Genomic DNA, 16,457 nt, shown 5'->3' with positions numbered 1-16,457 from the left:
AAGATTTATTATCAATCAAATTTACAATAGGATTATTAGTTATTCGTGTCATTCTCATTGTCTATATTGATGTGGATGTTAATATATCACTCGGGACCCTATTACAAAAAGAAGAATGTAAATAGAAATTATTTTTATAGTAAAAGAAAGTAGATTGATCCTATCGCCGCATCCCGCATAAAGGAGATCTTCTATTAACACACCAACTCTTACTTATAATACACTAGTCTATATGACAAACATAGAACTTCGTATAGATTGGCACTATAAGTAAAAGTTGGTGTTCCAATAAAATCTCCCTAAAAAATGTTATGTTTTGAAGTAGTAAGGGCTTTATATGAAAACTCAGCCCAGATTTTAAAACTAGTCAATGAAACGTTACCTTGTTTTAAAACCATGGCCATCCGCCAATCTTTTAAGAACTCATTTGATTTATTTTTATTTTTAAAGAGATTTTGTAGTTGGTGGCTTTATTATTTTAGATTACAGATGAGATTTTGTAATTGAAGTCAATTTAGATTATTGAAAAAAGATAAAGGTCTGGATCAAAATAATTCAAAACATTTCCAAAACATTGAATGTTTCGGTATCAATATTTCATCTAATTTCAACCAAAACAGCACGAAATTTTGAATCATGGATTTATTCTTGTCAGCTCCAATATAACATGAAATAGAACCCCAACCCCTCAGAATATACAAAATAATCTAGTATTGATTATACAAGCCTTACATACATGAAATGCAATATCAGGTTGGATCGCGTGAATCTTATAAATTGTTCTAGTCCACGAGAGTAGAGGAATCAAATCTTGTCATCCATCTTCGTTTCCATCATATCTTCAATGATTGAACAGAGATCCCATATTAATCAGCTTCTTGAGCAGTGAAATCAGGTTCTGAAGGCTTCTGCAGTTTCATCAATTCCCTCGAACTATCCATATTCCGAAGCCTTTGAACTCCACGAAGAGCATTAGCTGCAAATCTTGAAGCATACATAGTTGCACCGAGACTTGACGAATTACGCCCAACACCATTATCATCCTCACCCAACTCTTCTTCGTCTTTTTTTTCTTCCCTACGATGAAGCTCCATAATCTTCCTCTTAGAGTACCTTCGCCACGTAGCTTGGATAAAGCATGCAGCCCATGTCCTCCATTGTTGCGAATAGAACCGAAACGTGTGCTGAACCTGTCTACTATGAAGACGCCTAAACTGACTAGCAACAAACTTCAATTCTTCCGCTATTAAGGCAAAAGCCTCCACTTCTGTGCACGCCTTAACCGTTCTTGTAGACGACGGGAGGTTAGAACCCGATTTGGGATCCAATGCCCATGTCAGAAGCTCCTCTCCACAGAAATCCCCGTCTTGCAGTAGACTTCGATTGAAAAAACCACTCCTACCACCATCAGTGGTCACACTTTCTAGGCGACCACGTATAATGAAGAGCATCTCGTCCACGGGGTCACCTTCTCGAACTATATATGTGTTTTCTGTGAATAAACTCGGTTTTAGTCGTTCGCAAATTGCATCAAGCAATCGTTCATCCATATTCGCAAACAGAGGAACCTGGAAAGATAGTGAAAATGAGTACGATAAAAGGAGAAAAACGCCGTAATAAAATTAAGCAAAGTCTTACCCTTTTGACCAAAGTTAAACAGAGATGCCGCTTGATGTCCCTTCTGAGATCCTTTGGTAGACTTTGAACCAAGTTTTCTTCATCCACACCCCGTGTTTCCAACCACTTGTATTGATCGTATCGTCTTACTCGCTCTCTGAGTTCTTGTGGAAGCAAGCGATGATGCATCCACTGCTCTGAATCACGCCTTTTGATTCTCATCTCTTCCAGCCGAATGGTAAGAGACTGAAGATAGGTCTGCAACAAGGGAAAAACACTTAAACCTCAGCATTCTCATACTATACTTAAACTACCATTTCTTTTTCTTCTCTCATAAATGCTTGACATGTACCATCCAACGGAAGATGACTAGCAAGCATTTTTACACCCTTAATTCAACAAGATTGAGGAAATAGAAAATATATCAATGCTTTCAGTAAAAAATGCAAAATTGAAGTTGTCACCATTTCAGCATGAATATTGAATTGCTGATTATATCCTTTATTCTATTTATTGTACGTAGAAGACTGATACAGATTTGAAAACATTGGTTGAATATCAATATGATGACATCCATGTACTGGTACTTAAAGAGAGAAGAATCTGCCAATATTTAGTTTTCACAGTAAAGCTCCCAATTTCCCCAACAAAATTCAAGCTAAATAATGTCCTACCGGAAAAAAAAAAAAAAGGAGGCTATATAATGTCCTACAAGTAATAAGTTTATGCAGATTGACACATGACCATGTGTTTACACATTCTGGCAAACAAATGAATTTTCTTCCCAAAATCAGTCTATATAAATGCAGCTCCCAAGAGACGAAACAAAAAAGGTTATATATTTACCTGCATGTTGCCAATCAGAAGCGCGAAAAGTACAAGTCCAAAAATGGCAAGCACTATGGAAAAGATGACCTCTCCAGGATAGGTACTGGTTTGGAGACCCTGACCAAGTGTACTGGAGAAATTAAAAGACCAATGTAGTTAAGGTGCTAAGAATTTGAAGAACGTAATTGTGCTTATCAGAATATCATTTTAAATATGTTTGGCCTTCAAACATGGACAGGCAATGAGAACTAGATAATGAAGGAAATGATATATGCACCAATTGACTGACTTTTAATAATAAAAAAAATATAAGCAGGGACACATGGAAATTAATTCAAAAAACATAATTGTAAAGGACATCTAAGATACCCAACAAAGGTAGACATTAAGAGCATCTATCATGCCGGGGGTACGACTCATCAATCAACAAATACTCATACAAAGGAGATGTACACTAAAAATGGACCCAATCTGATGATAATAATATATATTCTACTGACATTTTTCTTCTCAGGATTGACTATTTTTTTTTTTTCAGGATTTTTTCTGTCTTCTTTAGCCATAAAAAAGAATGCAATAGTGGGTCAAGTTTATTTATTTATTTTTTGGAGGGTGGGTATGTTGGGGGGAAAGACTAATATCATATATTAACCTCTGCAACAGATGATTATACTAAAGTGCACTAAAACATACCTAAACTGCAGTTACCAATCAAAGTGGAACAGAAGTATAAAACATCATTAACAAGGAAAATAACAAAATTGGTATAACTCTACCTCAAATTTTGCAGGCCCCACCACAAACAATAGCAGTATTTAGACAAAAACTTCCTGGATGCAACAATACCAGATGACAAAGCTTGTTTGTAGATTCCAAAATTAAAAGGTGGATTGTCATCATCTACAGAGCACTCCTTGTTAAAAACAGCGTCACTGATACTATGCCAGGTAGCATAACCTTCTATATGCCAGTTTCCACAATACAAATAACTTGTATCACATTTGTCACTAGCCATACAAGCTTTCTGCCAGCATGCATTATTACGCTCCACAGCTAACAAGTACCAGAAAGCTCCAAAAATCTGAGAAAATTCCATCCAGTATAGGTCATTGTGTGCCAACACAGCTTAAATTTATGAGCATCTATTATGTTGACAGGACCCGAAAAAGGTGGAAAAAATTGAGGTTAAAATATTTCTTCTATGTACCAAGGTTGTCAAAACACCTAGGAGGGACCAAACATTCCTAGGTGGTCACTTGGTGACCATGCCAACCTACATTGTGGGCACTCTGAATATTTTATTTAGTATTTCCTGTTTCTTTGAAGCAAGCTTTGTAAAGATTTTGAGGGTGTCGTTTTTGAGGACTTTGTCTTCAAGTGGGAGTCCCTTTGTAGTGTATAGCTAGTTTTGGAGTCGTTGTTGAGGGGCTTTTTAAAAAAAAAAATTCCTGTTTTCCGTTTTGTTGTTGTATGGGGATACCTAAGCTTCTTGTTCTTTCTCTTTTATTATAAATTTATACTTCTCAAAAAAAAATAAAAATAAATAAATAATAAAAAATTGATAATTTGCAAAGCATGTATGTAATCAAGCTTAATATAAGAACTAAATATATCAGCGTGTGCATTTTTGCATATCTTCAATTACACTTCCTCATGTACTAGGGGCACCCAGGCTATAAATCTCACCTAATCATGTGCCTGACACCTTGGTGCCTACCTGGCTATAGATTATCCATGAAAAAATAGAATGGAGAACTATGGCATGTCAACACAGGCAATGAACATAAAGGAGTGTTACTACGAACTAATATCTAACTTGCAATGAAGCATGCCCAGCAAATCAGTTATGTTAAAACTGAACCTAAATAAGATGAAATTAACCATCTGATTTACCACATTCCTTTAGACTGCATAATTAATACAACAAAAAATCTATAATAAAGCCCAAAAAGAGGTACAGAGTACAGATAATGTTCATCACAGGAAGTTTTCAAGTCTAAATTGGCAGGCAAGAAAGACTAAATTACATATGGTATCTATAAAACAATCTAAACAAGAAGAAAAATGAAGTGATGTTGCACTACGAGTGAAAAGTTCCAACCAACATAGAATACAAATAAAATAACATATTAGTACAAATCATACAGGTACTTACATGACTAGCAAGCATGTACCACAGCAAATAGTATGCAGCACCAGCAAAAGCAGATTCAGCAAAGACTCCACCAGTTCTTTTCAGTTCAGCAATTAAGGGAAAGACCCGGAAAAACCTGGGGATATATTGAAGCAAGACAATGAAAAACACAGCTTGTTTTGTAGCCAGTACATCTGAACCTTGTGATCTCTGTATAAATCTCCAAACTACAACCTGTATAAATAAAAAAAGCAATTGATTAAACTTCCTTTCCCAAGCCTAACCTCCAGCAACCAACAATAGAAGGTCCATGAAATGAAACAGTGGTATCAAATAAAATAACATAAAAAAAAAATGTTTTTTATATAGTTTTTAACTACTAGACAGATAAACGATGCTTGCAACATAACATGTTTCTTTAAAAGAACTTTGGCCTATATAGAGGGCATCATGGAATGTTTGTTCCATATAGAAGACAATGCTGCCTTAAACTCAGTGCCACTGAATACATGCCATGTGGCACACTTTTTCGGGCCCACTGACCCCATTGATGGTTTGGCCCATCCTTTCGTGGACCTACATACAACAAATTAACCTGATTTGCATTATAAAAAACTTGAGCAAAAGTAGTTTAAGATTAGTTTGCGATGAGACAATGAGTTGGTTATAGTGTCTACACAAGGTGTTGACCTTGAGCCAGTATCTTTTTATAGTAGTTATGACCTTATGGATGAATTATATGTTCATATCAAGGGAAGGTTCCTTGCTTATGTTGTACTTATTTGCAAATGATGCAACATTGGTTGATGGGACAAGTAAATAAAAAACTGTAACTTTGGAGGGATAGCTTAGAAACCAAGGATTTTAAAACAAGATAAGAGTATATGGAACACAACATGAGCAACAACACACAATAGTAGATATTAGTTAAGATTGATGGGAAAAAGAATGCCCCACAAAGTCTATGAGTGGTAATACCACCAACCTGGATCAAAATCCCACCTCCAACTTAAACCCATGAGAACATATTGGGGAAAAAAAAAAACAACGTGACCATTTCCATTAACTAGTACAATGGATACCCACTCCTTGTGGGAGGTCATGGGTTTGAGACCCCACAAAGTACATTAGTGCCATAGTTATACATATTTTGACGAGCATGTCAGCCATAGAATTTTTGTTGAGAGGATAAAGTGGAGATGCATTTCATAGAGTGTAAATTGATTGTTACGTATCCCAAACTAAAGGAAATTTTACAAGACTAATAATGCCAGACATGAGTTATGAAGCAATGTGGAGAGGAATCTAGAAACTACATTATCACAGAAAGTGTAGCAAGCATGAGAATGTAGAGTGGGGTGAGGAGAAAATTGGGAAATACTAGGTCATATAAAAGGGGCACATCTCTTAAAACTAGGAGTAACCCCGGCGGGGATAAAAATAAATAATAAGTCAATAAGAGACCGTCCCTTGCAACCAGCACAAACACAATATCTAAAGAAACTATTTCGCATTAAATAACACAAACCAGGTTTCTATCCCTAGAATCATAAAGATTTTTCAATTTTGCAGGCTATATAAATTCCATATAAGGGGAGGAGTACACCAACATTATGAACACAAATAGGGTAGCACATAAAGTAAAGAGAAAAAGTATTGTAGCACAAGTTTTCGTACCTGTGGTAAGGGTAGCACTGCAAGAACATCTATGATAAAGTACCATCGCAAGTACCGTTTGGCTATCTTTGCAGGATCTATCACAAGTTCACCTCGACCAAAAACTCGAGACGAAGGGGCAATATATGCCGTGCGGAACTGGAAAGCCATGTGAATAACATAGAAAACATCAACCAAAGTCCGCAATGTTGTAGTTGTGATTGCTAAATTCCAGTCTATACCAAGACAATTTGATTCATGATTGATGACAGGAAGGTAAAAAAACAAAGGATCCACCGATACTGCAAGAATAGATGATATGACAAAAAGCCTATTCCACAACTGAAGGAATTTGTCTCGAGGGTCAAATATCTTTTTCTCTGACACTTTAAGATCTTCTGGGAACATTGCCCGAGAAACCCCGAACTTAAATGATCGACCGAGTGACTTAAGTCCTTTGGATCCCTTTTTCATTCCTCCCTTAAAGGATTTTGATGGGGTGTCACGATTCAACCCCTCGATGTTGAATCTGCATTTGTTCAGCCCACCCACATCAGAAGACAATGGTAACCTAGAATCCAAAGCATCCAACCTATCATATAAAACCAGCAAACGATATGCGCCAAGATTAGATGTCAGTTTCTTTTAATAAATTCACTAAAGTAGCCAAGTTAAAAACTATAAACATGATTTAGAACCTATCAGTATCCATTGCTTTGATCAGTTGGAACAACAAAGAGTGATAATCACCATCATTAATTTACCAAACATATCAATTCCCAGTTCCAATTAAAAGGAAAAAAAAATCAATAAAACGCTACTTAAGTGTCAAAATCTGTGGCCATGAAAGGAACCTTTATTTTCCAAATGGTGAGTAGTCCATTGGCTCATAATGCAATTTACTTCTGTTATAATTGATTTTTTAATATTATACACATTAGATGGATACGAGTATGCACGTCACGACCATGATCCACGGAGAAAGGCCAAATGTGTTATCTTGGAATTTACCAAGATAATGTCAATGAGGATCCTATGGTTGTTACTATCCATGATTACATCTCACATGTATTGGTGAATTGCAAGAAGAAGTGAATCACTTGCCATGAATCCTACAAACACATCCACTCGAAGATGTTTTCAATGACATGCGCAGTTATGATCCGAAAATCATTACCTTGTAGACATTGAGCATTCTCGTTATCTTCCATTTAACCTAACATAAAACTGAAGCAATCAGATTGTGCAGTTATCTTCTATCTCTATCTTAAGCACTAGTTGAGTGGACACTAGAAGAATTTTAAGCATTCAATTCTGTGGCTATTTTTAGCAAGAAACCAGACTCCATAATAAGTAAATAAATAAATATATTTGATACTCTGCTGCAATCAAGTAGTGATACAACACTCCCTTCTTCAGCGGGTAAAAGGAGGAACAAAGAAGCAGACCCCACAATCAGAAACAGTGTGAACTATGAAGGGAGTTGGGTACTTGGGTCAACCCCCCAAGAAGTTCACTGAAAAACAACTATTGTAATAAGATAGCAAAAAGTTTTGGAAGACTAGCTCCATTGGTGCAAGTGAAAAAGCAGGCTCAATCTCCCACTTCGTCTAGCATGAACCCATGTGACGGTATTTTGGTAATCTAGAACACCTTTTACTGCCCCATTCAAGAAAACCGAAAGATCAAGTTGTTTCCATTTTATTTTATTTTTGATAAGCAAGTTGTTTCCATTTTCCATTGTGTGAGTGTCAATAGCATTCCTCATATATGTATATAAAGCACTAAACATCCAAATCCGATTGCTATCCTTGTATAAAGAACATCATAACATTTATAATCAAAGTAAAAAACCTAATAATAATTTTTTTTTTTTGAAAACCGAGGTATCCGGCCCTCTTAGAGCACCTGACTAATCCCCGGGGCACATGCAGTCCCCTCCCCCCACATGCACCGGGTAATTTCTGAGATAAATATCCGAGGGTAGCCCCTTGGGGTGGTGATTCAAACTCAAGACCTCCACTTCCCGAGGCATGGTCTTGGGCATCTCACCAACCCTTTGGGGTCGTAAAAATCCTAAAAGTTGATGATGCTTCAACACAACACTATTAATCCAAATTAAGTCCTAAGGAAGACCAACACCCAAAACATAAAGGAGAAAAAAAAAACAGATCTCTTTCTATAAAATAAGGTAGAAAATACCCATACATTTTGTATGTTACAAACTTCTCTCCCGGGCCACCAATAAATTGCGACTTGTAACCACCAGAATCGAACATGTTTTTTACAACCAAATTATTGCATGGATTGGGCTTTACAGATCATCATAATGTATCTACCATACATAGGTTGTATGTATCTAATGTCATCTACACGTGAATCCTGCCCTGCAAATAAAAACATGTCAAATGCCACATAGAATCTATCTTCCCTATAATAACATTTGAATTCTAAAAGAATCTGACCTGATTAATAGTTCTGGATTCAGGTCGGCATTGAACACAGAACTAAAATACTATAGTTTGGACAATCCACTCCACAATGGGTACTCAATGTTTGAGTGAAATTCAATAAACAGATAATCATTCCACAGCACTATAATTTCAAAACTCAAGTACAATAAAATAAGAGAAAACCAATTCAAGAACTGATTTCCTTCCAAAATCTCACCATAACAGTTTCTAATACTTCAGTTCTACTAAATTCACCAACCTCACCATAACAATTTCTACTTCTTCAATTTTACAAAGTTCACCATCATCAACAACAAACATTAATAACCATAAATACCATAAATCGATAAGCGAATGGGAACAAAAATACACTTTGCTTTGTTGAGATTCCTAGACTGATAAGTCCAATAACAAGGACCAACAAACAATATAATTACGTAGTCAACCAGATAAAATCTAATTGCGGAATCAAGAGTCTCTGAGATTGATTCTAGGGCTTGTCTGATTGTTGGATGATTTTCTAACAATGTTTATTTTACAAATAAAAAAATGATTTTACGAATTAAATTAAGAAAGATAAGGAAATGACGTTCACTAGATCCCCGATTTGCCACGTGGCATTTAGAAGGATCTATAATGATTTTCCTTCATATTTTTATAGGGAAATGTTCAGCACCAAACATTTTGGCAAAACATTTTTCAAAATATGGGTTAGAAATTTTGGAATGAGCTGATTTTTGGTGATGATGATCTCTATGGTGAGGAGATCATCATCACCAAAAATCAGCCCATTTCAAAACTTTTAACCCCATCAAAAATGATTTACAAAAAATGGACGGTTCACGATTTTTCAACTTGTAAACATGGGACTAAAAGTTTTGGAATGGGCTGATTTTTGGTGAGGATTAAAAATCATCCTCACCAAAAATCAATCCATTCCAAAACTTCTAACCCATGTAAGACAAAAATGATTGGCTAAAATGTTGGCCAAAATGTTTGGTGCTAAACGGGACCCATTTTTATAACCTAATAACGTTCATTGCCCAAACCTTGATATTTTTTGTTATTTTATATTGAAAGAGCACATGCTTTGGTATTTTTTTAAAGGGATTTTTTTGTTAATTGTTAGGGTTTATGTATTCGAATTTGTAGGAAACATAGCTTTAGAGATAAGGAAATCAGTGGGAAGAGGGTTACACTAGAAGTCGGGGGAAATTAGGTTATTTATACGATAAGCTTAGACTCTCAATATCTACGTGAGTCATCTAAATAGGTTTGATGTTGTTTCAATTTTTATAGATCTTTGTTTTTTCTGATGCTAGAATCTAGCATTTTTGGTTCAAAATTTTATTTTTTTGCTATAGCTAATCCATAAAAACCAATTAGATTATATTTAATTAGAATTTTTGGTTGAACTATTAGATATTATTTTTAGTTGAATAATTAGATTATATTTAGATAGAATATTTGTTAATAAATACATAATGAAGAGATTTCGATGAGACCTTTGCAACTATACTAAATTTATAACAAAAATGATTTAGATTGAAAGGCGTGGAACTGTAAAATTTCGAAGAATAACTGAGACAGAGAAAGAGGATAGGTAAAGTGTTGAAGTTGTTTGAATGTGTCATCGTGCTTTGTAATGTTGAGGTAATAGCTTTAACCGATCTTTTGTAATATTTGATTGGTACGTTTCAATCTTTAATTTAGGTGTAATTATCAATTTAATCAATAAGTCTTTGGTTGGGTCTTCTGATATTAATATACCCACTTTTCAATTTTGACTAATTTTGTCCCTCACAAGAAGCATGATTTTGAATATGTGGTGATGGAGCCTCAAAGGATGAATGGTGCACATTAGGGCTTGGCCACTTTTGATATTCTGGGAAAAACCTTTATGGAGTTTTTTTTTCCTGAAATTATAAAAGGGATTTTGGGTTTAACAATAATAGGGTTTCATCTTAAAGGGGCTTTTGTTTGAAGCGGTTGAAGATGTGAATTTTTTTTTTTTTTAAAGGTGTTGAAGTTGTCCAAGTTTTTGTCTCTCATACAAAATAGAAAACCATCTTTGTTGTTAAGGAATAAGAAACCCTAATTAGTATTTCAAGGTTTAACATTTTGGTAAAATTTATTATATATAAAAAAAAAAAAAATGAATCTAACACTTAAATAATAAAATCATACAAAAAATTGCTTATTCCGACAATAGAGATTGCTTTAGGAAAGGTAATAAATTTTACCAATAAAATTCCTTAATAATCAGGTAAGAACCCATCTACAACTTTCTGTGTTTCGATCTACCTTGAAATACCTAAATATCTAAAATCTCTACTTCTCCTTTGATGTTTTCTTGCAATGTAGATTGATTATGCAATTTGCACATAATGGACTTCACTACTCTCTTTTTTATTTGTCTTGCAAAATACCTTTGTGGGAGATAATGATGAAATGGATCTCAAAGTTAATTGTTTCTATTTTTATTTTTGTTTATTTTATGTTATATGTTATATTCTATATGCTATTTACAATCTTTAACAAATCTATCTGTAAATTTTTTTTTAAAATATATCTACAAAGGATTAGAAGAGTTCCAGAGAATCATGAAATAATTGGAAGGAAAGGGAAAACAAATATGTAAAAGTGATTTACGATGGTACGCTTAATGCTAAATTTGTCATTTAAATATTATGTGTAGTTTTCAATTTCTTAATTTACGTATAATAATCAATGTATGCTCATTATCAATTTCTTTATTTAAGATAAGTCCCACTAAAATGATTTTTCTTTATACATATCATTATGTGTAGTCTTTAACTTCTTAATTTACATGTAATATTCAATGTGTGCTTGCCTTCAATTTCTTTATGGTGGATATATATCTAATTAAAATGACTTGTCAGGTGGCATATTCAATCGACTCCTTGACATGGACAAATTTGGGAATCATAGATCTATATGCCTCGGGATACACAACTCTCTCGGGATACACTTTTTAAATGAGAAAATGCAATCGTTTATCTTGTGACGTACAAATCTATGGTTCCCAAACTAATAATGTTAGGGAGTCGATTGAATATGCCACTTGGTGAGTCATATTATCACGACTCCTCAATTTTTTTTCTTCTCTTTCTTCTTTGAGTTGTGATAATTTGATTACCCCATGTGGTAAACTCAATCGACTACCTGACGTGACAAGTTTGAAATCATAGATTTGCACTCTTCGAGAAACATGATTCCCTTGAGATACAACTTTTTAAGGGGAAGTGCAGCTGTGTACCTCGAGTAGCACAGATCTATGGTTCCCGAACTTGTCACATTAGGACAGTTGATTGAGTTTGTCACATGGGGTAGTCAAATTATCACGATTCTTCTTTTTTGACATTGTCTTTTACCATTCTAACGTGCACCAGATCACAATCCGACTCGATCAAAACTACGTCAAAATTAATATTTTAAAAACTAGGTCAAATTAAACTGGTCTGGGACTTTGGATCAATTTTGGGTTTTTTTTATTTTTTATTTTTGTATAAACGATCCATGGCTTGGTTGGTAAATTGTAATTCAAAATAGTCCAGCAATTCGGTTTCTCATTAGATGATGTGTTTATACATCCAACGGTGGATATCAATTACCACAAAACAAAAAATGACCTGCAACGATTTTAAATCTTGAATAAAAAGATTTTCCTCACTAACTTAGTAGACTTAAAATCGTACTAAGGTTCGTATGGGCAATATGGATTACCACAGTGGAAATCCAGCACAACCGTCTTCTAGATTTCATAAAATATATAAGGTTAAAAAATAAAAAATAAAAACTCAAGAAAGTATATTGTCTTGAACATGATCCAAGTTGTTGAAAATGGATGGTTATCAATCATCAAAACTTAAAAATAAAATTGAATTGTGAAAACTGAATTTTATTTTCGAAAATTTGTTTCTCAAGTTACTTTGAATTTCGTCCTCTACATGCCTGTTGCATCGGATCATGTTTTTCATGCTAGCATGTGATCTCACGACCCTTAATAAGATTTTGAATCTTTCGAAGATAGTCAGGCTAGACTAAAAAAATTGCCTTTATGCCGGAACCAACTTGGATACTTTCATCGAAAACAGAAAAACACATATTCTAAAACATGATCTGATGCTTCATGATTGTAAACGAAGAAATTCTATGAATTTTGATAGAAAAACAATTTCAAAAAAAATTATTTTCCACTGTTGAATTTCAATTTAAGTTTGGATGTTACGTGGAAGTTCAGTAGTCATCCATTTTCAAAGTTTTGAGTCAAGTTCAAAATAAATTTTTTTGACTTTTTTATTTTTATTTTTTGAGATCTTAGTTTTTCAACCAAACTTAGAAGACTTTGGTGTTGGATTGCTAATGTGGTAATTCATTTGAGCAAAGTGACCCTTAGTAGGCTTAAAATCTTACTATGTGAGTACCGAAAGTATTTCCCCTTGTTTAAAAAAAAAATATGGGGATTCCTCTCAAAGAGGTTGGGACTTCCAACATATTTTCACATTAATAGGCTGGGCTGGGGTAGAGATGGAGTGTCCCACAATCATCAAAGTTTAAAAGATTTAAACCCTTTTGGTAATTTAACTTCAAATATTTTGAAAAATTATTTATGTTAAATAATTCAGTGAGGCAAATAGGTATATTATATTGTGGATCCAGTGAAAAATTTTAAGGGTATATTTGATTGCACAAATATTGGCTTTCCATGAAATTAAAAATCCATGAAAAAATAATAATGAAAAATAGGTAAAATTGAAAAATCAAATTCTATTATTTGATTTTACTTGGATAAAATTATGAAAAAATTATATGAGAAAAAAAAAAAAAAGGAAAGGAGGAGGAGGAGAAAGAATATGAGAGGAGGGAGAGAGTAAGAAGAAGATGAGTAAGAGGGAGAGGGAGGATGTGGTGGTGGTGGTGGTGACGACGGTGGCGGCAGAGGTAGGTGAGGAAGAAGATGATGGGAAAAATGAGAGGAGGATGTGGTGGTGGTGACACTGGAGGTGAGGGATGGAGAAGGAGAAGAAGAAAAAGAGAGAGAAGATAGCCGGAGATGGTGATGACGGCGACAAAGACGACAATATTGACGACGGCGAGGTTAGTGTGATAGTAGTGGTAAAGAAGAAGAATATATGAGTGGGGAAGAACCAGGGATGAAAAATATGGGTGGATTTCACTTTCCCACTTAAATGGGTGGGAAAGTGAAATACATGTTTTTGTGGAATTTTTGATTGAGGTGGAAAATGAATTTTCATTTCCATGTGCAATCAAACACTTGAAAAATGTCATTTTCCATTGAAATTGATTTTCCACCTTATTTTCTATGTTCAATCAAACATACCCTAACATTAAATTAGAATTTAACCAAAATCAAGGGCAAAGCTAGTAAGAAACTGGTGGGGGCAATTGTCCCTATAGAACTTTGTGACACCCCTATATTTTCAACTAATTACATGCCCCATTTGTCCCCACTCCCCCACTTATCTCCCCATTTGCCCTCACACCCTCACCTCCCTCCAATTTTTACCCTACAGAACTTTGAAACACCCCTATATTTTCAACTAATTACATGGCCCATTTGCCCCCATTCCCTCACCTCTCTCCTCATTTGGTCCCACACCCTCACCTCCCTCCATGTTTTGGCATCATAGAACTTTGACACACCCCTATATTTTCAACTAATTACCTGCCTCATTTGTCCCCACTACCTCACCTCTTCAATTTTTTGTTGACGACATTGCCTCTTGACCGGGACTTCTCAAATATTAATTGGAAATGACCTAAATATCATTTTCTTCAACTTCTAACTAAAGACCTCTTAATTTCTCCCTAAAACTATTCATCTTCACTATACAACTAACCATAGTTTGCCCCCACTACAGGAAAATCTTGGCTCCGCCCTTGACCAAAATGGTCCAGTATTTTATTAGAATTATTGTATTAGTCACTGTTTTGAAATATTTATGAAAATGATCATATATTGGTAAATTTTTTAAGCAAAATTGTTGAAACTTTTAATTAATTAATTTTAAAGATTTTTCATGAAATGAATGTCATAAGGCTGATTTTTTCACCATTGAATTATAAGTTTGAGTTAGATTTCTTGGGCTGAACATTTTCAAAACCTTGATTAAAGATAAAAAAAAAAAAAAAAAAACTATCTTTTTTCCTAGTATGATTTTTTCCATGAAATATAAAGTGGCGTGTATTTGAATTTTGGATTGCTTATTGTTGATTTAATTGGATTTGATATTTTATCAATTTAATTAAATTTTCAATGTGTAAGGAATACATGCACGTCACACATGTGCTAGTGTATATATATGTACAAGATAAGAGTACTTGTATCAATAAGTCAATTTAGATATATTATACCCAAGTGAATCCCACAAAGGTAAGTATAAAATGGTGATTATTTATTTATTGGTGCAAGGTATGACTAGGTGTGTTAATGATTATATCACGTGGATTCCACAAACAAAGGTATAAATGTAATTTATTTATTTATCGGTGCAAGTTGGGAGCAAGTGTGTTAACAATTTAATTTAGATATCAATGTACCTAGAATCATTAATTACTTGTCATATGAGTATGTGGTGTGAAAGCGTAACAATAACTAAAAAGATAATAGAGAACAATCACACGGAAAACACAAGATATACCTACTTCGGCAAATTGCATATGTCCACTGAGAAGAGAGAGAGAGAGAGAGAAATCAATACACTATCAACGATAACAATTAAAAGCTCTGAAACCTCTGCAACTCTCCCAACCACCAAAAACATCATAGTAATTTAAAAAAAAGAAACAATACTAACTCGTAAAACCCTCACTCGGAAATACATATACATACTTAGACCTCGACCTGAACACTTGGAAAAGATCCCTTTCTTGATTTTGCCTATTAAATCCTAATCCCAACTTAAGAATACAGATATCTCACAGCAATTAAAAGTCCCATGAATTTGCTTGATTCTTGGCCATAGGCCAATCTGATCATAAATTGAAATTAACCATGCAATCAAGAAAAATGAACTACCCGACATTTTAGCTCATCGGGTCATTGAACAACAGTTGTCATGAATACGCATAATTTGTCGATATAAATCCATGTGATCCCCAAACGCGAAAGTATAAAAAGAGATTAATTATTTATTATTATTAAGATTGGGTAAGTATGCCAACACATTTAATTCACATATCAATAAATCTAGAGTATTATCACATGGCTAAAATTTGTATGGATCCAACTAATTCTTACTATATAATCCTATAAAATCTTAGAACATAAATTATGGGTTTAGTTAGGGAAAATATGTCATAGTGTACTTTAGGTCATTGGACCATCTGGCATTAATGATCTCAAGTAATGATTCCATGGTAGACAATCCATGTGAGCTCATGAAAAAACTTTGAAGTGGCCAACCCGCTTCAAAATTTTGAAGGAACTCTCTTTGCACCATGGCACGTAATGTTTCTAGGGAGATATCCTAAATATTTATGAAAAAAATGAGGACTTGAAATAAATAAAAAAAGTTACGTATCATGATGCAAGGAGGGTTCTTCAAAGTGAGCCCATGAGCAAAAATATAAATGACAATTAAATGTAGGCCCATTAAATCGTGGACCAAAATCACTAGCTATTCTTGAAAATATACCACATGACATTCCAATTCCTAGGATCATTGAGCATTAATGATCTTCGGAATTGAGAGCATTGTATATATAAATTCCCAATATGATAT

General features: G+C 34.3%; 1 protein-coding gene across 5 annotated transcripts; it reads right to left on the bottom strand.

The window, feature by feature from the left end:
- Positions 1 to 554: 554 nt before the first annotated feature.
- On the bottom strand, positions 555 to 9,282 carry LOC147391619 (putative cyclic nucleotide-gated ion channel 5). 5 transcript variants are annotated; one of them, XM_086458446.1, is made up of 8 exons: positions 8,701 to 9,282; positions 8,444 to 8,622; positions 6,257 to 6,764; positions 4,601 to 4,813; positions 3,222 to 3,526; positions 2,464 to 2,575; positions 1,639 to 1,875; positions 555 to 1,568 (listed from the first exon to the last, which is right to left on the bottom strand). In XM_086458446.1, the coding sequence occupies exons 2-8, from the start codon at positions 8,512 to 8,514 to the stop codon at positions 867 to 869; spliced, it is 2,148 nt and encodes a 715-aa protein (XP_086314572.1). In that variant the 5' UTR covers positions 8,515 to 8,622; positions 8,701 to 9,282; the 3' UTR covers positions 555 to 866. The 5 variants fall into 5 exon arrangements, with proteins under 5 accessions (XP_086314572.1, XP_086314569.1, XP_086314570.1 ...); XM_086458443.1 differs by having other exon boundaries at positions 6,257 to 6,827; positions 8,701 to 9,243; XM_086458444.1 differs by having other exon boundaries at positions 6,257 to 6,827; positions 8,444 to 8,617; positions 8,701 to 9,243.
- Positions 9,283 to 16,457: the final 7,175 nt, after the last annotated feature.

Source organism: Akebia trifoliata, chromosome 11, assembly GCF_017979445.1.
Source record: "Akebia trifoliata isolate Shusen 1 chromosome 11, ASM1797944v1, whole genome shotgun sequence".
NCBI classification, from domain to species: Eukaryota; Viridiplantae; Streptophyta; class Magnoliopsida; order Ranunculales; family Lardizabalaceae; genus Akebia; species Akebia trifoliata.
The sequence above is the reverse complement of the archived record's forward strand: the minus strand, read 5'-3'. Positions and strand labels throughout refer to the sequence as shown.